Source organism: Astatotilapia calliptera, chromosome 2 (assembly GCF_964374335.1).
Source record: "Astatotilapia calliptera chromosome 2, fAstCal68.1, whole genome shotgun sequence".
Classification (NCBI taxonomy): domain Eukaryota; kingdom Metazoa; phylum Chordata; class Actinopteri; order Cichliformes; family Cichlidae; genus Astatotilapia; species Astatotilapia calliptera.
In genome coordinates this window covers 18,058,082-18,079,760 of record NC_137423.1, presented here as the reverse complement: position 1 = coordinate 18,079,760, position 21,679 = coordinate 18,058,082, and the positions used below count along the sequence as shown (strand labels likewise).

At 47.8% G+C, this 21,679-nt stretch overlaps 1 protein-coding gene and 2 long non-coding RNA genes across 7 annotated transcripts; 1 reads left to right on the top strand and 2 right to left on the bottom strand.

Moving 5' to 3' along the window:
* Positions 1 to 215: 215 nt before the first annotated feature.
* On the bottom strand, positions 216 to 16,932 carry LOC113032761 (Rho guanine nucleotide exchange factor (GEF) 37). 5 transcript variants are annotated; one of them, XM_080305810.1, is made up of 18 exons: positions 16,814 to 16,932; positions 16,094 to 16,176; positions 13,470 to 13,840; positions 12,282 to 13,368; positions 11,980 to 12,078; positions 10,664 to 11,118; positions 9,505 to 9,634; positions 8,872 to 9,019; positions 8,581 to 8,780; positions 8,374 to 8,504; positions 7,082 to 7,186; positions 6,475 to 6,588; positions 5,939 to 6,108; positions 5,302 to 5,449; positions 5,096 to 5,224; positions 4,112 to 4,307; positions 3,756 to 3,925; positions 216 to 2,205 (listed from the first exon to the last, which is right to left on the bottom strand). In XM_080305810.1, the coding sequence occupies exons 6-18, from the start codon at positions 11,105 to 11,107 to the stop codon at positions 1,987 to 1,989; spliced, it is 2,304 nt and encodes a 767-aa protein (XP_080161936.1). In that variant the 5' UTR covers positions 11,108 to 11,118; positions 11,980 to 12,078; positions 12,282 to 13,368; positions 13,470 to 13,840; positions 16,094 to 16,176; positions 16,814 to 16,932; the 3' UTR covers positions 216 to 1,986. The 5 variants fall into 5 exon arrangements, with proteins under 5 accessions (XP_080161936.1, XP_080161935.1, XP_080161934.1 ...); XM_080305809.1 differs by having other exon boundaries at positions 12,282 to 12,481; positions 16,814 to 16,931; XM_080305808.1 differs by lacking the exon at positions 13,470 to 13,840 and having other exon boundaries at positions 12,282 to 12,481.
* Positions 16,933 to 18,997: 2,065 nt separating this feature from the next.
* LOC145430813 (uncharacterized) lies at positions 18,998 to 19,649 on the bottom strand. Its single transcript, XR_013911142.1, has 2 exons — positions 19,393 to 19,649; positions 18,998 to 19,249 (listed from the first exon to the last, which is right to left on the bottom strand). It is a non-coding gene; the product is annotated as an uncharacterized LOC145430813 (long non-coding RNA).
* A 1-nt stretch (position 19,650) lies between these two features.
* On the top strand, positions 19,651 to 20,540 carry LOC145430796 (uncharacterized). Its single transcript, XR_013911140.1, has 2 exons — positions 19,651 to 20,220; positions 20,352 to 20,540. It is a non-coding gene; the product is annotated as an uncharacterized LOC145430796 (long non-coding RNA).
* Positions 20,541 to 21,679: the final 1,139 nt, after the last annotated feature.

The window sequence follows — 21,679 nt, the reverse complement described above, 5'->3', positions numbered from 1 at the left end:
TTGTTATTCAGTAGATGGCGAAAACTTGTAGGCTGTGTGCAAATGTGCACACTGATGATGATGATGCATGAACAAGAACAGCTGTGTCTCCAGATGTTTAACTGTAAAAGGGGCTGAGTGGGTGTGGACCCCACAGCGTCGTAAATCATCACAAATATTCAGGTGCTTCTTCTCACAACTAACATCTGATTATGAAATGATGCAATGCCACAAAAAAGTTTTGAGTTTAGTTTTATTGAAGCCACACTCTCTGCTGCTGCTCAGCCTCCCACCTGCTGTGTGACTGAGTTCAATATCACAACTGTGGCAGCTCAGCAGAGGTCACGCAGCTCTGCAGCATCGAGGAAACAGAATGACTCAGCAGGACCGACTGAGCAGCAGGTTCGTGAAACCACACAGAAACAAAACAGGAAGTACACACTGTGGCCACGATTACCAAACATGCATACACACACACACAGTTAGTCTGATCATGCACACACGCTCCGAGTCTCTGCCTCCCTCTGGTGGTGAAAATGAGAACAGCATGTGAGGAAGATGCTGACCAGAAATGTTCCCTCTGTGGTTTCCGTGTGCGTATGGGTTCAAATATCTACTTCCTCCAAATAAGGAACGCTGCAGCTTCATCTGCACGTCTGTGGAATTAAAACTTCCCAAAATAACTGAGGAATGAACCGCTCCCCTCATCCTAAACCGGGCTCTGAGGAGGGGAAATCAGGTAAATGTTCTCAGGCTGAGGTTTCAGTCAATCTGACTAACCCTGAGGACATCTGGTATTTTAGGAGAGAAGCATCCTCCTCCTCCTCCTCCTGACATTCAGCCTGATGGGAACAGCTGAGCAGCTCTGACTCTCGGCCTCCCTCCCTCTGCTCCACGCTCACAGCAGCTGAGGCTGCTCAGCCCCACAGGAGGAGGCCAGGAGAGAGTCTGTGGTGCTCAAACATTCAAGCTGTTGTTAGCTGCAAAACTACTGGAGCTCAGCTTCCTGTTTATGACCTAAGAGCCAATCAGGAGGCTCAGAGATGCTTTCAAATGATTCTGACCCAAAAGTGCGGGAATCAAGAAATGCTGCTGCAGCTTTAGTCCGGCCGAGCAAATGCCACAGACGTGACCTGCACTGACTGAGCCGTATCCATAGCAACAAGCATCGTCAGGTGAATGTGAATGCAGGAGGAGGTTATTCTGTCCTGACCCATTTCACTCCTACGTAAAACTCTGGAATCAAAGTACAACGAAATTTAAATCCGCTCATAGGCAAAGCAGAAACTGCCGCTGTCCTTCGCCCCTCTCCCAGCTGCTCCTCCTGCTGAGTCTTGTTCTTCCTCGGCCTCGGAGACGTTTCACATTTACATCACATTACTCAGTCTGAGATGATGAGAGCGCCGTGTACCTGTCAGCGCTGCTGCAGGTGAAGAGGGTTCTCACACACACACACACACACACACACACACACACACACACACACACACACACACACACACACACACGTTACAGTTAGCTTGAGAGAGCTCACACCCTGCATGTATGCAGCATCACTCTGAGGTTCATGGGAAATGAGCGCTTCACCGTACAGCAGCCATGAAAATCGTCCTTCATCTTAAAAACAGCTTTGTGTCCTCGCCGCACCGAACATCGTCCAAATGTTCAGGCTGTTTGAGGTGACACGCCGTCAGAGCTTCATGGCGTTACAGACGCCATGTTTGAAGAGCGTTCTTGGATGATTGTGCATGTTAGTGCAGAGATCACTGCAGACCAGTAAACCTTCATTATTAAAGCTAAAGTCAGTAAACTTCATTTGCTGCTCCTGAAGCTTCGATCCTGTGCACGCTGCACAGGAAGTGGAAGCAGGAAACGCCACAGGAGAAACTTTACACTTCCATTCGTAAACTGGATAAAGTGGCAGGATTAACACTGAGACTGTAAACAGCTGATCCCGGGAGGCTCTTCCATCCATCCTCTCATCTGCACCAGCTGCAGTTTCCCCCCCTAAAGGAAGAAGCCGGGGTTCGGGGGCAGCCCCGCTCCCACGGGCATGATTGCCAGGTAGTTGGAGGGCACGTAGCCTCTCTGACCTCCTCTGACCTCCACCAGGCTCCACTCGGGGCTCCCTCGTTTGTCGTGAGGCTCCAGGATACGAACGGGTTCTCCGGCCCGGAAGGATACTTCGTGTTTGGATCTAGCCGTGAAGTCGTAGGCGCCCACAACCTGGAAACATGAAAAAAAAGCAGCATTTAACAGTCTCCGCCTCCACACCGTCACTTGTATCCACACATCCTTCCTCCATCACGTACATGCACCTCCTGGCTGTCAGGAGGAACACACATCATCAGCGTTACAGAGCCCATCTGTGATTAAGCTCCACTCAGTCGCTCCTTTCATACCTGCAGACCGCACACAGGAAACAGAGGCAGGAAGTGACAGCGTCTTCCCTGACGGCGTTTAAATAAAGGTCAGAACAACACTGCGAGTCGCAGATGTTTCCAGCTGCAGAGGCTGATACAGCAGCATTACACACATCAGTGTGTCATCACACATCACACACACACACACTCGGCTGTAAACACCAGCGTGGGGTCGTTACTACCACCTGACCCGCCTCTTTCTAATGAACCGTGCTCAACAGCAGCAGCGCTTATTTTGCACTGAATTATGCTCAGAGAAGTGCAACGCATCAACACGAAGACAAGAAGAAGTACTCCGAGCACACGTCGTCACGTGTAAGACGAGGGCAGCACAGAACATATCTTCTTCTACCGTTTAAGAAACAATCAGCAGATGATGGTATAAAAACCGTAGGTTTGAGAGACCGGTGTGGACTGCGCCTCTGAGGTACAGAAAGACAGCGTGTGAGGACAGGTGGACACAGGCCTGCTGCTGCTACTGGAGACGTGTGCATGCACTGGCACAAAGCAGATCTTTCCATGAACGCCTCACAGAATATCCACGGGCTGTGGGTGGAACAGGATTGTATCTGACATTCTTACTGATCCCTACAAACTTGTGCAAACACTGAATGAAAACGTGAAGCTTCCTTGGATGCTGTGTTGGAGGATCAGCAGCGTGTCGTAGGAGCCCAGAGCGTGTGACCGAGTCAGATCCACGTGAAGGCTGTTACTGGGTGGGCCAAACACTGTAAACACTGACAGCTTAGACAGGATCCAGCATCAACAACAAGCTACCGGTCTTTAAATCACCTGCTCAGGTAGAGCCGCTCTGTGTCACATTACTGTTCAGGAGCAGACCGCTGAGAGTCCGGCGCTCCATCTAGCAGCATATCAACGCGTACAAGGATGTGACAGCATCGCATTTGCTGTGCACAACAACAAATTCAGTCTTACTGTCGTGACCAGAGCCGTCCTCTGTGCTGCTGCATGCTGGGACGGCCAGTAACAGGCAGAGCTGGACGCTGTCAAGGTGGAGAGGAGGGTGTTGTCCAAGATAAGGACAACACAACCCACCCACGCCACAACGTGCTGGCCAGTCACAGGAGCACACGCAGTCAGAGACTGACATTACCTATAATGCACCACTGAATGACACAGGACGTCCTTCCTGCCTGTTTGTATATATCAGAGCGAACTTTGTAACATGTTGTATTACTTAATTAGTTCAGTCTGTTCTTATTATCTCGGGGCGACTGTCGGGATTATTAAAGTATTCTGACTACAGCTGGATGATCAACCTGCAGCCCTGCGCTGGTGGACAGCACGTGGCCTCCGTCTCCTGGACAGTCTAATGCAGAGGAATTCAATTACCTGGAAGCAGGGCTGACTCATGGGCAGTGGGGCATTGCCCGCCGGGCTGTAGGAGTGTCTTCTGCGTGCGGTCACGTCTTCTGTCAGGTTCGGGTGTGGTGAAGGGGGCGGGTCGTCTGTTGGCTGGTGATAGCGAATGAGTTTCGAGGCAGCAGCGTAGCCTCGCTTCCCTGCGTGAAGACGTAAATATAGTTTAACATTTATTTGTTGACAGTGTCAGACCAACCCGGTGTGCCCTCACAGAGCGATCCCATTGGCTGCTCGTCTGTTTCAGTTGCAATAACAGCGGCTCGCCAGCAGATAGCGCCACAGTTCTTCCTCTCAGGTTTTAGTGCAAACGTCATAAAAAGTCTCACCTCCTGCATCGACCAGCCACCTCCTTCTGTCTCCACGGCTGTCGGCCTCGCTGATCACTGCCACCAGCTCGCCCTTAGTCAAGTTCAGGTCCAGGTCCCGGGTGCCCACGACCGTGCTCATCACCTGGAAGATCTTTCCAGAGCCGTGCTTATCCGTTAGCTGCTTCAGACGGCGCTGAGAGGACGGGCTGAGAGGCTGAAAGACACGAGCAGACGTCAGATCTCAGAGAGGGCAGAGCTGCTGAATTACTCACATGTGCTCAAATTTACCTGGAAGGTGTTCAGAAATGAAAACAATGGCTCAGAAAGAGACACTTCTGGTTCTGCAGCTGCAAAGTTGAAGAACCAGAAGTGGCACATTCACCGCTTCCTCGTCTCTGACTCGTTATCGCCTGCGAATGACGTATGATGGTGATTCACCACATTCTTCAGCCAGAACCTTGAATTATACCCTCCAGCTAAGTGTGACGTGACTGGAACTTCAGATCTTTACTGGGACCAGTAGCTGAACCAGTTCACACAAAACACGCGGCAGAACAGGAAATACAGGTGGCGTTTTTTTAGACAGATTACTTCAGGAACGATGCTCGACGCTCACACAGCAAACTCCACCGCCCCCACCGAACACCAACAATCTCAGGAAACTGAAGCTCAGACTGGGAGCGTCGGTGTGACACCATCGCGTCGGTGTGACACCATCGCGTCGGTGTGACACCATCGCGTCGGTGTGACACCATCGCGTCGGTGTGACACCATCTGTGTGGTTAAATATTCGGAGAAGGATGTTTGCTGGATGATTAAAATCACTGTTATATTTTTTATTCTGACCTTTCAGCAGTAACCAATCAGCTGAAACATGTCAAACATGTCTGAGGTCAGCTGAGTGGTCCACTGTTGCCCATAGTGCTCTGTAGCTTACAGTGTAAAGCGCCCTGAGGTGGTTTGCTGCTGTATAAATGAATGAAAGCCGATCTGAACGCTAACCTGGGCATCTGGCGCGTTGAGCTTGTCCTCCACCATTCGACATAAATGCTGCAGCCTCCTCGCTCCTTCCAGCACCGAAGACTCTGCCCACTCCCAGAATGCACCAGGAGAAAGGCTGCTGTGAGGGAGCTGCAGGGAGACACGTGAAGGATGAGCACAGATATCCAACGTGTTTTTGTGCATCAGCCTGTCTGTAAGGACGTCACCTGCTGAGCGAAGCTGTGAAACAGCTGCTCCATGTCTGCTGCGAGATCTCTGTGCAGACAGCTGAACGTCCCCAACGTGCTCCACATCATCTGCAGAGCCAGCCCGTTAAACTGAGGGAGCTCCGTCAGGAGCAGTGTGTTCAACGTCCTGTCAGGAGGAGAGGGGAGTAGAGGAGGTCACTCGCACGATCTGATATCCTCGTGTTGGTGTTGTTCCCAGATCATCATACTAAATGTTGTTCCAGGATCAACATCGCAAGTGACCAATCAGAATGTTGTGACATCATACTTTTGCGACTTCGGGAAAAACCGGCGTAAAACAAAAAACTGTACTTAAGCTGCATGAAACCGCCTCTGTCCGCCGATCAACAGACCCTGACCCTAACCCTAACCGTAACCCTTTAATAAACAGTGAGCAGAATTGATATTGTCCTTGCAACATTGGAATTTCATAAATGCACGAATGGCTTGGCGCGCAAAAGAATAACGTCACAACAATGTGATTGGTCACTTGCAATGTTGAACTTGGAACAACATTTTCATGATGGTCTGGGAACAACACCAACACGAGGATATCAGATCATCCGAGGTCACTCACAGCTCCAACCATCAGGAACCATCAGAAACCAGTTCCCACCTGTACGTGTTGGCCACAGCCTGCTCCTCGTAGCTCAAGTTGGGTTTTCCTTCGATCACCTCGTAGTCGAGCAGCTTGTCGAGTCTCTTCCTGATTAGGTTCCTCGGGCCCACCAGGAGGTCCCGGAGAGCGCAGAGCGGCTGGTGGATCAGCTTCCTCATCCTCTTCTCCTGGAAGAAGGAACAAAGAACAGATCGACATCAGCAGACCGTCGTTCACTGCATCATCCTTTCACAGGGGGCAAAATATGCATGTCCACCTCTGCAGGCGCTCAGAGACACAGCGGCCTGTGTCTGACCTCTGATCATGTTCTGAGCGTGTGCAGAGGAGATCGGAGGTGGGATGCAGACCATCCACCAATCAGAAGCTGTTTACACAGAGAGAAGTCTGTGATGTAATCTGTAAAGTTTGGTGCTGTGTCTGTAATCGCAGCTCATCCTGTCCTCTTAACTGGACACGAGCCGACAGGATGCAGTGCTGCGACATTTCCTGCACCTGTGAAGACCGCAGCACCGTTCTCAGATTTAATCACTCACAAACATCGGGAGGATCCACTGTCGGAGCGCCGTCGTGATCTCTTTGTAGCAGATCGGTGCCTTTTCTCCATCCATGTCCAAGTCAAAGTCCTCCGTGCGGCAGGACAGGAAGCCCTGCAGAGCAACCACACACAGCTGAGCGCTTGGCTGTCCAAACACGACTCGCCGCCCTCAACACGTTATTTTACAAACCAAACATGTACAATCAAACACATCAGAGTGAAGCTGAAGCAAAGAAACGTTTCTGAGCATTTCTTAAAGTCGGTGTTTGTGCTGCAGACGGAGAGCAGGAGATGTGGGCGGGTCATCCTCGCTAACGTCTAAACAAGCTAAACAGCAGAGAGATACAAAGAGCTGAGTGTTGGTGTGAAGGACAGAATGAGGAAAACAGAAAGGTACGTGTGTGTGTGGCCTCCTGACAGAGACTCACAAACTCATGACTGCACGTCTGTAATTATAGCGTCTGACCGTGAGTCACAGCCTGAAACAGTGACTGCTGCAAATTTATGTTTTACAAATGAGTTTATTCAGGTTTGAAGTTTTAGTCAATAAAGTCCACTAAAGCTTTGAAGTCGAGAGCCAAGACAAAGTGTGAGCGTGAGTTTACCTGGAGGTGCTGCAGGTACATCTCCACGTTCTCCAGCAGCTCCAGGATGCCGTTTTCCAAAACATAGAAGAATCCTTCCAGGGCATCAAATTCCTCGTCCACCAGCTGCAAGACATCCAACACACCGGTCTAAAGAGATGCTCTGAGCTCACACACTGCTGCGCTACATAAACTAGCTGTGTGACACACTGCTTTAAAACGTGTAGTAATGGGGTCAGTGTCAATAGGAGCCAGAGGTTCAGAGAAGACCTGCTGTTTGTGAGGCGCAGCCAATCAGAAGACATTTGTCTTATAGGAGGAGCACCGGGATGACGCACAGAAGGATTACTGTGAACTGTGGATCATGCAAAGCTGCTCTGGTGGAGTCCAGGAGTGAAAACAGCAGGTTACAGCTCATGCAAAGCCTCAGTCAGTCATACACTGTAATGATACATGTGGAAAGATCAGCAGGGGGAGCAGGCTGCAGACAGGAAGTGTCTGATCAGACCTTCCACTCTCCCTAGTCCACAGCTGTGCTTCCACCTAACAGCATTTGGTCAATCAGACCTGCCAGTGGTCACCTGAGCTTCACACCAACACAAATGCATGTTAGTGTAGCCCGGCTCAGACTGATGCTGATCTCCCTGAGCCTAGCTCTGACGTCTATCTCCATCTCCCTTGTACAATCCGTCTCTGGACCCTTCCCAGATGAGTGTGAGTGAGAGTGAGCAGGGTGTGGACTCTGGATTTGGACTGAGCGTGCGTTCCCCTTTTTCCCAGCCCCCTTCTCCCTGCCTCACTCTATACATGTACACATCACCGGTGTTGTAAATAAACCCACTTGTCTGATTCCACAGTTCAGAGTCCAGCGCCAACAAACTTGACAGTAACTTACTGCGAGACATCAATTGTAATTTTTATACTCATGGAGGACGTGTGCTGTACAGTCACTCTGGCTCGGACGTTCACACCCACTGTGAACACAGCAGTGGCCTGGGGAGAGTGGGAGGTCTGATCAGACACTTCCTGTCTGCAGCCTGCTCCCCCTGCTGATCCTTCCACACGTATGATTACAGTGTATGATTGACGGAGGCTTTGTATGAGCTGTAACCTGCTGTTCTCACTCCTGGACTCCACCAGAGCAGCTTTGCATGATCCACAGTTCACAGTAATCCTTCTGTGCGTCATCCTGGTGCTGTTTGACACAAGCTGTTTTAGCTCCTCCTCCTTTAAGACAGCATTCTGCTGATTGGCTGCTCCTCACAAACATGTGGGCGGAGCTTCCTGTGGATGAGGCTCAGGGTTCGGCCTACCTTAGGTTTGAGTCCGGCCTCGTGTTTGATCTGCTGACCGAGCCTGGCGGTCTTCTTGGCAATGCTGTGGGTGTTGAGGCGGACGATCTTGTCCTTGATGGTCAGCATTTCCGTCTTCCTGTATTTGTCAGCTAGAAAACACGAGTGACAGTTAAAACCTTCTGCTTTCTCACGCCAACATCCGGCCCCATTAGTCACGCTCCTCACCGACTTCCCGGAAGCGCTTGTATTCGTTGATACGACAGTTTAAGGCGACAGAGGTGTGAGCGGTCTGCTCCAGCAGGGCGTAGGCCGGGTGGGAGGCGTCGGTGTGCTTCTGGATGGTCTGCAGCAGCAGGGGGTAGCGGGCAATCCGCTGCACGGGCATCACCAAAAAGAAGCTCAGCGACGTGGCGTTGACGTCAGGCCTGAAGGTCAAGAGAGACACAAGACTCATCAGTCAGCTCCTCGGCTCTGAGCACTTCCTGTCGAAGGCGAGACGAGGCGCCGTAAACTTACGCCGCAGCCTTGATGACTCTGACAACCTCGTTCCACAGAACCTCCTTCTGTTTGTAGCTCTTCTCCACCTCCGTCACATGATTGTAGTGTGCCAGGTACTCCTTATAGGCGGCTTCCATCTCTGATGACAGGCTGAGAAACGAGTCACCTGTCAGCGAAGGAAAAGACACCTTTACTCCTTTACAAGAAGCAGCAGAATGGAAGTTTTAACGTTCATCACGGGAAACAGCTGTGCCGAGTAAAGAGCGAAGACAATCATCATTTTCACTGTCTACCTCCCGGGTTTCTCGATGATGATCATCTTGTGTTCATCCAACAAAAACTGTGAGAATTTAGAGAAACATCAGCTTATCAGACGTCAGAGCGCCACAACGTCTGACTTTAAGGTGGACTTTACATGCTGAGCTGGTCTGTGAAGAAGAGTCTTCCCCGGAACAAAAACAAAGAGGTGACACCTGTGTGATTCAGGAACTCACCTGAGCTGAATCACAATACTCCATCTTTAAATTTGTGTCAATAAAGAAAAAGGATAAGAGTCAGAAAAACACTTCTGACTTCCTGTTTACAACGACAGAAAGACTGAAGCTGTGAGGGTGACACGTCAAAGTAAAGGTCTGGTGTCAGGTCGCTTACAGAGACTCTGCAGGAAGTCAGGCTCTCCAGACTGAAGCTGCTTCTGGTCCAGCAGGCTCAGGAGACGGCTCGATACATCGATCACCTCCTCGATGTGCAGAAACATGCTGTCCAGTCCAGCTGGAGGCGGCTTCGGTCAGAGCAGGTGGAGGGGAGACAGAAAATAAGGGTTTTTACCTGATATCAGACACTTCTTTAACCCCAAAGTCTGAAGGTTCCCCATTACAACCCATACGCTCCCATTATAACCCAAATTACCCATTATAACATATTGTGTTCATGTATTTTGAGTATATAAAAACATCTGAGGAATGCTGAAAAAGTGATGGGGATGTGCTGCAGCAGCGTCAGAGCTTGGCTGACCTTTGACCTCTGATAATAAAGGTGGATCTGTGCTCATTCTGGAAAGACGGGGGCGCTGGGCGCTGGGAGGCTGAACAATGCACAATCCAGCGGCTCATCTGTCTCACAGAGCCGCCATTCACTCACGCCTTCACCCTGCTCCCTTGCTGTGTTTCCACAGCTCAGCTCTCCTTGCCCATAAAGCCTGATTTCATTATGTTTTATGAGGCCTCATTTCATTAGCACAGTGATAATAAGCTGTCATTTAGCAGTACTAAGCAACAGAACAGGCATAATGAAAAGCAGGTGATAAGAAGCCACTGAGAGGGCGCAGGATGCTAAAACCTTCACCTGCTGCACAGGTGAGCAGCAGCTTTACGTTCAGCCACTTTCTTTTTGCTTCTTTGTATTGTCACTATCAGAGTTTGTCACTGTGACTGTATACACCCCCCACCATTTATTCACTGCTTATTATTAATCTCTGTCCCCTCCCTCAGCCCTTCTTCCTCCCCAGCTGGATGAGCTCTATGAACAAGTGCTTGTTCTCAGACGTCCTTGTTGGGGTGTTCTCTGTATTATTATATATTATCATTATTTAGCTTACAATATAAAGCAAATTGAGGCCACTGCTGTTGTGATTTGGTGCTATATAAATAAAGCTGAAGCAGCTCTGCATGATTCACAGTCGATAATAATCCTTCTGTGTCTGATCCCAGGGCTCAGTGCAGGCCCTAGGGTCGCCCTCCGTCTGAAACGAGCAGTTTGGCCCCTCCCCCTGCTTCCTGCTTCGATGGGCAGGTGTGTTCCTAGGTCCTACCTGTAGCTGCTGCTGCAGGTTGCTCCTGATGGTCACGGTGCTGAGCTGCAGCAGGCGCAGGTAGCTCCTCTCAGACTCCACAAGCTCTTGGATGGCCAGTTGTTGCCTCTGGGCCGCCCTCTCCTTGGCTGCTGCCTCCTCCTCCTCGGCCCTCCTCTGGGTCTCTCTGGCCTCCTCTTCCAGCCTCTCCTCTGATAACGAGCTCTCCTCTGAGAAACTGTCCTGAGAGGAGAATCGCCGAGCAGCTTTTCCATCTTCAGGTGGCGCCTCCACCACTACAATCACCCCTGACTCAGGCGTCTTCTCCTCTGAGATGAACTTTTCCCCTCCAGTTTGATCTTTGCTGCTTCCAGCTGTCTGACCTGCAGCTCCCAGAGGAGACCGAGCAGACGAGGCTGGTTTAGGGAGAACCAGTGGGAAGGACAGCCTCCTGGGCACCTCCATGATGGAGACGGCTGTGAAAGAAACAGACTGTCAGGTATTTCATTACATGTCTGAGCATTTTGCTGTCATCAGTCTGCTCTGGAGCTTGCAGACTTTACATTCCCTGATGACTGAGAGGACGGCGCGCTGTCTCCATGGGAAATAACAGCAAATGACAAAGACTCACACAGACGTCCTCAGCCTGACACAAACAACCAGGTCGCCAAAGAACAACTTCAGCTGGAAGGAGAGTTTTCAACCAATCAGCACTCTGCTCACACACAGCATCATCATTCGCAGGAAGAAAAGCACAGAGACGGTTGCAAACACAGGGCACCTACACGTCATTTAAACTAGTGTACTACACCACTGTTAATCAATATAGATCATCAATAACTAATAATAACTAAAAAAGATAACTCTGAACTACAGACGACAGAAACTAAAGAAAAAGATTTTCCAGCACACACACACACTGAATAAATGACTGAGGAAGTGTGTCTGCACGTCTTTCAGTTTCCTTGAGAGGTGAAACGTCTTTAAGCAAACTTAAGAAGTCCAGACACTTTTCTCCCAGAGCTCCTTAGACTGCAATGACCTGGATGACTGAGAGCCTTCACAAATACTCAGGAAGTGTCCACCCCCCCCTCCCCACCACCACGGCTGGAACATCTGGGGGGGCACGGTGACCCACAGAGGGGATAACTGAGATTTAAAATCCTCAGTCTAAACAGCCCCAAAGCACTGCCTCTGATGGTAAACTCCTTCACCCTCTGTAGAAAACTGATGATTCACAAATAATCCTGATCACCTAAAACCCTCAGACCGGGTCTGAACCAGGTCAGAGCCATTTTTATACAGGTGGGGACAAACTGAAGGAAGCACACGCTCACCTTTAACCCCGAAACGCTGCGATCCCCTCAGCTCCGATCCTCACCCAGCTGCAGCGTCCTCGCTCACTCCTCTCCCCCGCCGCACTGAAGCAAAGTCTGCTGCAAGGACAACACACAGACAAACACACACACACACAGAGTGTAACTTTCTCCACTGACTCACACACACAGGCCGTGTGTGAGGAAGGGGGATGGGAGTGGAAAAGAAGGTGGGAGGGCTCACACAGGACAACACACACACTCGTGCTGCTGAGTAAGCTGAGTGACTGCAGCAGCTGGTGGGGAGAGGAAGTGGCGCTCACCCAGACAGAAACTGATTGGCTGACAGATCTTCAGACTGAAGGGAAGGACCAATCAGAGGACATGTTGATGAAACACGGTGGGGTCCATGCAGCAGAGCTTCAGGCAGCAGAGGCTGAAGTTTCCCTCTCACAGGAGACAAAGTGCTGTGGGTCCTCCTCCTCCTGCTCCTCCTCCTCCTCACAGGGATCACTCAGATTCTCTGAGAACAAACAGGGTTTACATTTAGGTTCTCTCTGACCTCTGACCCTGACAGGAAGTGAACACCACCCCAAACATAAAGACTTTATCCTGTATTGTGAGTGAACTGCACATCCAGACTCTAACAGAGCAGCTTTGCCTGACTCGCAGTTCAGAATAATCCTTCTGTATCTGATACTGCTTCATCCTGTGTGTGAAAGAAGCTGCTTTAACCCCGCCCCCTTCCAGACGTCACTAGAGGGCAGTGCAAACACGGCAGGCCGGGTGGGGTGACAAGGAGCAGCAGGCTGACAGTAAGGGGGATACGTTTAGAAACAGAGAGTCAGATCTGAGGTCTGCAGCACATAGCAGGACTTCACCTGATCCAGGTAACCCCGGTAACTTCAGGTTTCTGTGAAGGGGGTTAAAAAAAATAAACTGATGCTGTGAACCAAACCTGCTCCAGATTAGCGATCAGCAGGTATGAAATCCCCACCCAATCAGATCTCAGGAAAACAACGTCCCCGTTCCTAAGGATCCCTCAGAGCGTCGACAGCAGCAGGTCTGAAGTCTGTGTGACTCCGAGTGACAAATGTTCATTCTCAGTCACAACTTTGATGCGATTCGTTTTGGGTTCAGTTTCTGTTTCATAACCTTTAACATGCGATTCGGCCCTCACACGCACACGTGCCGCGTTTCTAACGGTTACTGAGTTTACAGACATTTATTTGATAAAATGCCTGAATGATGGATGGTTTCCTGTCCAGGCTTCAAACTTTATTAACACACACACTGATGCAGAGCTGCTGACACTGACCTCTGAGTCGTCTTGGTTTTATACTTTATTCTTCTCCTAACATAACTGTGATTGGTCAGATTCCGCCAACTTTCAGGTGAGCGCCCTCGTGCCTGGATCAAGAAAGCCATGTTCAGTCAGCGGGCTGGTAACCGACCGCCCTGATCTCTGACGTCAGGATACCCGGGGAACCGAGAAGGAACGGTGGACTCACCTCGTAGCGCACACCATCCCATCGTCCTTCCTCAGTGACATCATCCAGGTCCAAGGGCAGGAACAGCTGACAGAAAGCGCCTCTCACTCGAAGCTTTCACTTCAGTTTATTATTCCACAGAGTTGGTGTGCGGCGCAGGTTCACACCTTCTCAGCCCGAGCTTCAGCCTGATGACCAGCGTGTCAGTGGGAATAAACAGGAAGACGTTTTCGTGCCGCAGCCCGGCAGGCTGACGGGATTCACAGCGGCGTGTTTGGGTGAGTGTGCAGGACGGGAGCGGCTTATCCTGCTCATAACATCCTCGGAAATGTGGGCGAGGAATGCTGCGGGGCCGGATTCGGTCAGCTGATCGGCTGACGGATTCAGGTGTGCTGCAGGAAAAGAAAGGCTTAAAAGTGACGTGACACTTCAGGCATTCACCACCTGCAGAGCAAACACGCTGCTCAGAGTCCAGAGCTCGTACGCTTCGTACCTGGAAAGCTTTCAGAGCCGTGCACATTCCAAGCCGGGATTAGACCACGCCTTCATATTAAATCACAGCAACTATGACAAACCTGAGAGTGAAACATGACACAGACAGGCCTTGTCGCTCCTCACCGATCCGATCGTTCAGCGAGAGGTTTCACTCAGCTGACAACATCTACCTGTGAGCTTCCTGGGACGGACCTCTACATCAGCAGCAGATCCAGGGTTCCTGTCTCTTCTGCCACACTTCCTTCACACAGTGAGGAAAACTGATCCGATGCTTCGTGCTCAGTAAACTTCAATGTCCAATGACTGACTCTAACAAAGTTTTAGGTTTGGTGTGAACGCTCTCAGGCTGCGAGGTGACCTCAGGGAGAGGGGAGGATGGGGGAGGATGGGGGAGGAGGGGAGGATGCACTGATGATGGGCGGAGCTGCAGAGACGACAGAGGGATTCGCATCAGAGTGGATGAAAAGATGGAGGCAGATGATCCGCTGTGGCGCCCCCTACAGGCAGTGTCAATTTGGAAACGTTTATTTTACTGTTTAGTTTCAGTAAATATTATAATACGTGCTGTCGACAGGAATCTGACTCACAGCTGTACAAAGTGTCACCTGACACACCTGAGCTCTCTGAGGTCTAAATCTAGACCCATCACAGCCTGACTGGACAGAGTAAAGCTACAGACATCTCAGTCTGGTTGCTATTGTTGTTCCAGCAGCTCAGGTGATGTCAGCTCGACTCTGACTCAGCGTGGGTGGATCGTGTCTCAGCCTGACCTCGGAGTCTGCGGTCACACTCTCCTGTCAGGCACGTCCAGTCGCCTCTTTGGGTCCACAGTGACCACGACCGGCCACAGAGTCACGTCACCACTGACAGAAACCGTCCAATCAGAGAGCAGAGTTCAAGCGGAACAAGTGAATCACTCAGGAAACTGCTGTGAGTGTCTGTGACAGGGTCACAGATGTGTCACTGCTGATGTCGCTGATAGGGCTGGGTATTGTCACTGATTTCTAGAATCGATTCAATTCCGATTCACAAGGTCCCGAATCGATTCAATCCACGATTCGATTTAATTCGATTCGATTTGATTTAAATCTGGGAAATTTTGACAGTGAGAAATATTATAATTCAGATCAGTACATTTACATATTTTTGTATCAATAAAAAGGAAGCTGACACATGCAAGACTTTATCACAGGTGTGAGCGTCACAGCAGATGCCTTTGTGTCAAAGTAGCTGAAGATAAAACACAGAAAAACATGAAGGTGATTTTCCTGGCCTGGGATTTATAAAAATATTCTGCAGTACATCAAAAACGAATGAAAAACATTGATCACCTTATGAACATTACCTCTGAAATTACAGCGGGTTTTTTTACAGACACAGCTGAGCATTTTGCATTTTATATAATTTTAAAAAGTTTACATTTGTTCAGTATTGAACAGCAGAAATGAGGTTGTCTTTTCGGAAGAATGTAAAAGGGAAAAAAACAGCGGCCGACAGCGCTGTAAACAACAGTAGACTGGTGCGTAACAAGCAAGCGAATAATGAAGAAAGGGAAACTGTTCTTGAAGTACAGAGAGAGAGAGAGGGAGAGAGAGAGCTGTGCATCGCGGTGGAAGCAAAACAGTAAAAGTCAGAGTGAATTCATGATGATGTTTATGTGAAGCGTTTGGATCTTTTTTTGCTGCTGGTTCGGTCAATATTGTTTGGAGAGAGATCAAACTAACAGCTTTAGAATCGGCGCAAAAAGGGCGTAAACACAAAGCGCGAACCCGCCGAAACATCAGGATCAGCGAGCTGTCGGCTTTCAGCCCCGACCGTGAGAAAGGCGACATCTAACTGATTCTGATCCGCGGGTCGCGCTGTGTGTTTAAGTCTATGTGCAGAATCCGTGTTCCTGCTCTCATTTACTGTCTTAACTGTTTGGTGGTTCTTGAAATTTTGTGAGATGTCACCAGAGATTCTGGCATTTCGGGCAAAATAAATTTATATTAAAAAAAATCGATTCAGGATTTTAATGAATCGATTTTACGTTATCCAAGCCAGAATCGATTTTAATCGATGACTCGATTATAAAAACCCACCCCTAATCGCTGAGCCGTGACCGTGTCCAGCTGCTTAAAGCGACGCCACAAAGAAGAAACACAAATTACCTTCATGGATCTTCATCGAGGACCGCGGGGACAGCAGAGGACTCCGCAGCACGGGACTCAGCAAACACCTGAAACACACACGTCTGCCGAAGCACATCAGGCAGGAGATGCACAAAATTAAGTTATTACGAAAATAAGATTCATGTGGCAAAATGGTAACAGAACTGAAGTCCATGGGCAGAGGGCTAAATCAACCCCATCATTTGTAGACTAAACCTGCTGATATTACCAAAGTGTTTATTTTAAGGAGAAAGTTTGGACTCTAAGGAAAGAGATCTACAACATGAAAGTGATTGAAATAACACAATAAATAAGTCATACAAGGTTTGACAGAGATTGAATGAAACTATAAATGTGTTGAAACCATCAGTGTGTTACTCTGAGAGGATGGTGGAAGAACAGTGTATGACCTGACCTGTGTGTTTAATAATAACAATGAACAGCGATGTAACTGATGACTGGATACTGAAGATGACAGCGTCGTTAGATCTGAGCGCGGCGTTTGATTCAACTCCTATGACTCTGCTCGGCGCGTCGATTAACCGAAGCCTGGTCGATCATTAACGCGAGCAGGCGGAAACAAATCACGGACTGTTTTTCCGGAAAGTAGCGGACCTCCTCCTCCGCAGGTCTGCTACCCTCTGCCGTCCTCCGCTCAGAGAGGAGCGGAACCCCCTGACACCTCCTCCCCTGACACCTCCTCCCCTGACACCTCCTCACCTTCCATCCTCTCGCCTTCGCACCTCTCCGTTTCCTTTGAGCGCGCGCCGTCTCTCTCACCTGTTGATGTACTGCAGCTCACGAACTCGATCGACACACACACAGGACATCCGCTTTCTGCTCTACAAAATAAAAGCATTCCGGTTTTTCAGAATAAAAGCGGCTCACCGGTCTGACTTTCAGCGTGCTGTCACTGAGCGCATCAAGGCATCAACGAGGACTCACACAGAGGACCACCAAACACCTGCAAACACCCGAGTGATGACGTTCACCATAGATCGGCTTCACTGCTTCCTGTCTGTTAGAAACACCTCCGTGAAGTAAAGCATTAATTCAAATAAGGATTAAAAGACATGAAAACACTTTAAAGACAATAAATATATGAAATAAGTTTTAAACTGATACCTTTGGTTGGATTTCTGGGGAAATATTATCCAGTGTATCTGTCATCTGACCTCCAAAGGTACCTCCACATGTTCTCATGTGCTTCAAACCAGTTTCAGATCACAGCATGTCTTTCTGTCTGTCCTCAAAACGTGAGGAGGAGGAGGCTGATGAAGGCTTTAATTAACACACAGGCTCAGTTTGGCCTCACAGGAAGTAGTCTACATGTTTCTGTCCATGTTTGCTATGTAACACAGAGAAGGTTTCAATGTGAAGGCTGCGGATCGCGCTCAGTGTTTTCATCAGAGACAAAGGTTTATTATCGGTAAAAGCACAGACTTACACGCTCCTCCTGTTAGTCTTTGATTTTATTACTCAGATAATTATTATTGGAAGAAGACAGGAGAAGAGGGCTTATTATAAATAAACATGAAATGAGTTTTAGGCTCAAACTGGAGACCAAACAAAGATAAGCAGGCTCCTGTCTCTGCTCTCCTCTCGTGGTGGCACAGTGATGACAAGCTGCTTTTAAATAAATCAGGAAATGTGGATTATTAAATATTAGGTCTCTCTCTTCCAAGTCTCTGTTAGTGCATGACTTAATAATTGATCAACAAATTGATTTACTGAAACCTGGTTACAGCAGGATGATTATGTTGTTTAAATGAATCAAAAATCCGTCTGATTTCTCAGACTTTTTATCTGATTTAGTTCTGAGCTCAGATAAAATAATTATTGTGGGTGATTTTAACATCCACGTAGATGCTAAAAATGACAGCCTCAACATGGCATTTAATCTGTTATTAGACTCAATTGGCTTCTCTCAAAATGTAAAAGAACCCACCCACCACTTTAATCACACTCTAGATCTTGTTTTAACATATGGCATAGAAACTGAACATCTAACAGTGTTTCCTGAAAACCCTCTCCTGTCTGATCATTTCCTGATAACATTTACATTTACAATAATTGATTACACAGCAGTGGAGAGTAGACTTTATCAAAGTAGATGTCTTTCTGAAAGCGCTGTAACTAAGTTTAAGATAACATAATCCATTAACATAATCCACCCACTGTTATCATCTTCAATGCCCTGTACCAACATAGAGCAGAGCAGCTATCTGAACACTATCCCAACAGAGGTCGATTATCTTGTTAATAATTTCACTTCCTCACTACGTACGACTCTGGATACTGTAGCTCCTGTGAAAACTAAGGTCTCAAATCAGAAGTACCTGACTCCGTGGTATAATTCTCAAACATGTACCCTAAAGCAGATGACTCGTAATCTGGAGAGGAAATGGCGTGTCACATATTTAGAGGATCATCATTTAGCCTGGAGAAATATTTTGTTGCTTTATAAGAAAGCCCTCCACAATGCCAGAACATCTTACTATTCGTCACTGATTGAAGTAAATAAGAACAACCCCAGGTTTCTCTTCAGCACTGTAGCCAGGCTGACAAACAGTCAGAGCTCCGTTAAGCCAACCATCCTTTTAACATTAACTAGTAATGACTTCATGAACTTCTTCACAAATAAAATTTTTATCATTAGAGAAAAAAATACCAGTAATCATCCCACAGATGTAATATTATCTACAGCTACTCTTAGTACCATTGATGTTAAGTTAGACTCTTTTTCTCCAATTGATCTTTCTGAGTTAACTTCCATAATTACTTCCTCCAAACCATCAACGTGTCTTTTAGACCCCATTCCTACAAAACTGCTCAAAGAAGTCCTGCCATTAATTAATGCTTCAGTCTTAAATATGATTAATCTGTCTCAGGCAGGACTCAGAATTGTGCCATTAAAGGGAGGTTTATTTACAACACCAGGTGACATATATACATATGTACTGTGACGAAGGGACTGGGACTCCAGGGTAAAAGTACAGGGCAAGGCTAACTCGTTCACACTCCTCTACACACAGTCTGTGACTGACACACTCTCAGTCCAGTCCCACGCAGAAACTCACTCATGCTCATCCAAACAGGGCCCAAAGGAAACAGGCAGGGGTCCAGGAAGGTCTGCTGGGGAGGAGCGCCACCCTGCTGGGGGAGGAGTGAAGAGGGAGCAAGAACCACAAAGAGAACACCAGAGAAGACGTGAGGACCATGAGACTATCTCTAATATTCACAGTAAAAAATCTTAGAAATATGGTGTCTAACCAGATTCTTACTCTGGATGGCATTACCTTGGCCTCCAGTAACGCTGTGAGGAACCTTGGAGTCATTTTTGACCAGGACATGTCCTTCAACGCACATATTAAACAAATATGTAAGACTGCGTTCTTCCATTTGCGCAACATCTCTAAAATTAGAAATATCCTGTCTCAGAGTGACGCTAAAAAACTAGTTCATGCATTTATTACTTCCAGGCTGGACTACTGTGTTATGGGAAGGCTGTGTGCAGGCAGGAGTGGTGACATGAAGGTAGTGATGGGACGTTCTGTATCGAGGCTTCGGAGCGTGTGTCGAGTAATGGAGGGGGCGTTTCCGCGAAGCGCGTATCGAGGCTTGCTTCATTTATGGGAGGAGCTGAAAATGATGACGTCCGAAGCCTCGCTGCCCGGCTGTACCACGTGACTGGTTCATGAAGTGGTTCGAACTTTGCCGCGAGATATGACAGCGATATAAACCCCTCAGACTTCATTCAAAAATGTGGGTGTTTGATGGAGAGTTGCGGTTAGTGAGAGTTTGGAGACAGTTTGGAGGTTTATGAGAGTGAGGAAAGTCAGGAGAGAATGGAGCTAGCTAAGAAGAGGAGGATGTCCTCCCCTGTGTGGGAACATTTTGATCTTATTCCTCCCAACAAGGTATGTAAATTTCTACAGAAGATGTATTTTCATGATACTGATGGTGCAATACAATTTATGTTGAGCTGTCTTGACTTTTGTACAAGGTGAAGTGTTTGCTATGTGCCAGGGAGCTGGGATATAACAACAACAACACCTCATCCATGCTTAGGCACTACAGAGCTTTGCATGAGAATAAGGGGGACACCGATTGTGGAGCAAGACCAGGTGAGCCATCAAATGCAATGATAATATAGGATGCAGTAATGTTACTAAATGATATAACAATATTATACAACTGTTATAAGTTACGTGTGTGATATTTATATTTGTGCTTTATCTTTATTGTCTTTCCTCAGGAGAACAATCTCAAATAGATGAAGACCTGGTCAGCATGGTGATTGAGGACTCCCAGCCATTTAGCATTGTGGAGGACAAAGGATTCAAAAGATTTGTTAAATCATTAAATCCTAGCTATGTTCTCCCCACTAAAAAGGTCATAAAAGCAGTGAAAATTTTGTTTTTACAGAATAAAATGTGAACAGGCAGGACTGAGGCTCAAAGCCTCAGTGTGTAGCTGTCCATACCTCAACGTTACAAAAGCACAACCACTGTCCACACCCCAACCACACCTCACCTCACAGTAAATGATCATTTCCATTTCAAGCATTTCCAAATAATCATTTTCCATACTGCCACTATAAATATACACAGTATACTGCCATCACTACAATATACATGTTTTACACACTCCTTTTGTTGTTGACATTTACAGGCTGTGTGCAAAATGCCACACTCTTCAAATTCATGCCAGCTATTATTTTTACGTCCAGTAGGTGTCCTGCTAGAGCAAATGAAGCTTCATGAAGCTTCGCGTTGGGGTGAACCAATTGGATGAAAAGCTTCAGTGCTTCATGGGGCTTCATCTGCCCATCACTACATGAAGGACCCAAAATGTAGACTCACAGAAATCAAAGGTGAACTTAAATACAGCTTTAACGCTGAACTCCAAAAAAGTAACAAAACTGAGACTACAAGGTAAACTTTACACAGACAGAACATACAGCAAAATAAGGGTAGATCATGACACGGACAAACTGAAACACAGGGCTTAAATACACAGAGGGAGCAATCAGGGAATTGGTAACAGGAGGGAAACACAGCTGGGACAAATCAGGCCTAACGAGACACAGGAAGCACAACCAGACGCATTTACATGAGACAAGGACTTTCAAAGTAAAACAGGAAACATAACACAGACTGAACTTACAGACACAGACTCACAGGCAGGCACTACAACAGGGGGAACAGAGACGTGGGACCAGGGAGACACAGAGACATAAACCATAAGATAGAACTCTAAGAAACCAAAGACTACAAATGATAAATAATATAATAAACTCAAAACTCTGGGTCAACGACCCAGGCATCCTAAAAACTCCCTGAAAAGCCTTCAGTTAATCCAAAATGCTGCAGCAAGAGTACTGACAGGGACTAGAAAGAGAGAGCAGATTTCTCCTGTTTTGGCTTCCCTTCATTGGCTTCCTGTTAAATCCAGAATTCAAAATCCTGCTTCTCACATACAAGGTCTTAAATAATCAGGCCCCATCTTATCTTAATGACCTTGCAGTACCATATCACCCTATTAGAGCACTTCGCTCTCGCTCTGCAGGCCTACTTGTTGTTC

What these genes read in the sequence shown, in the direction of transcription:
- LOC113032761 (XM_080305810.1), bottom strand. Translation starts at nt 11,107, where the DNA reads ATGGAGGTGCCCAGGAGGCTGTCCTTCCCACTGGTTCTCCCTAAACCA. An exon ending in TTCACAGCTTCGCTCAGCAG is followed by an intron (nt 5,225 to 5,301) that starts GTGACGTCCTTA and finishes GTCTCCCTGCAG; the next exon opens with CTCCCTCACAGCAGCCTTTC. An exon ending in TGAGTCAGCCCTGCTTCCAG is followed by an intron (nt 2,206 to 3,755) that starts GTAATTGAATTC and finishes TCATGTTTCCAG; the next exon opens with GTTGTGGGCGCCTACGACTT.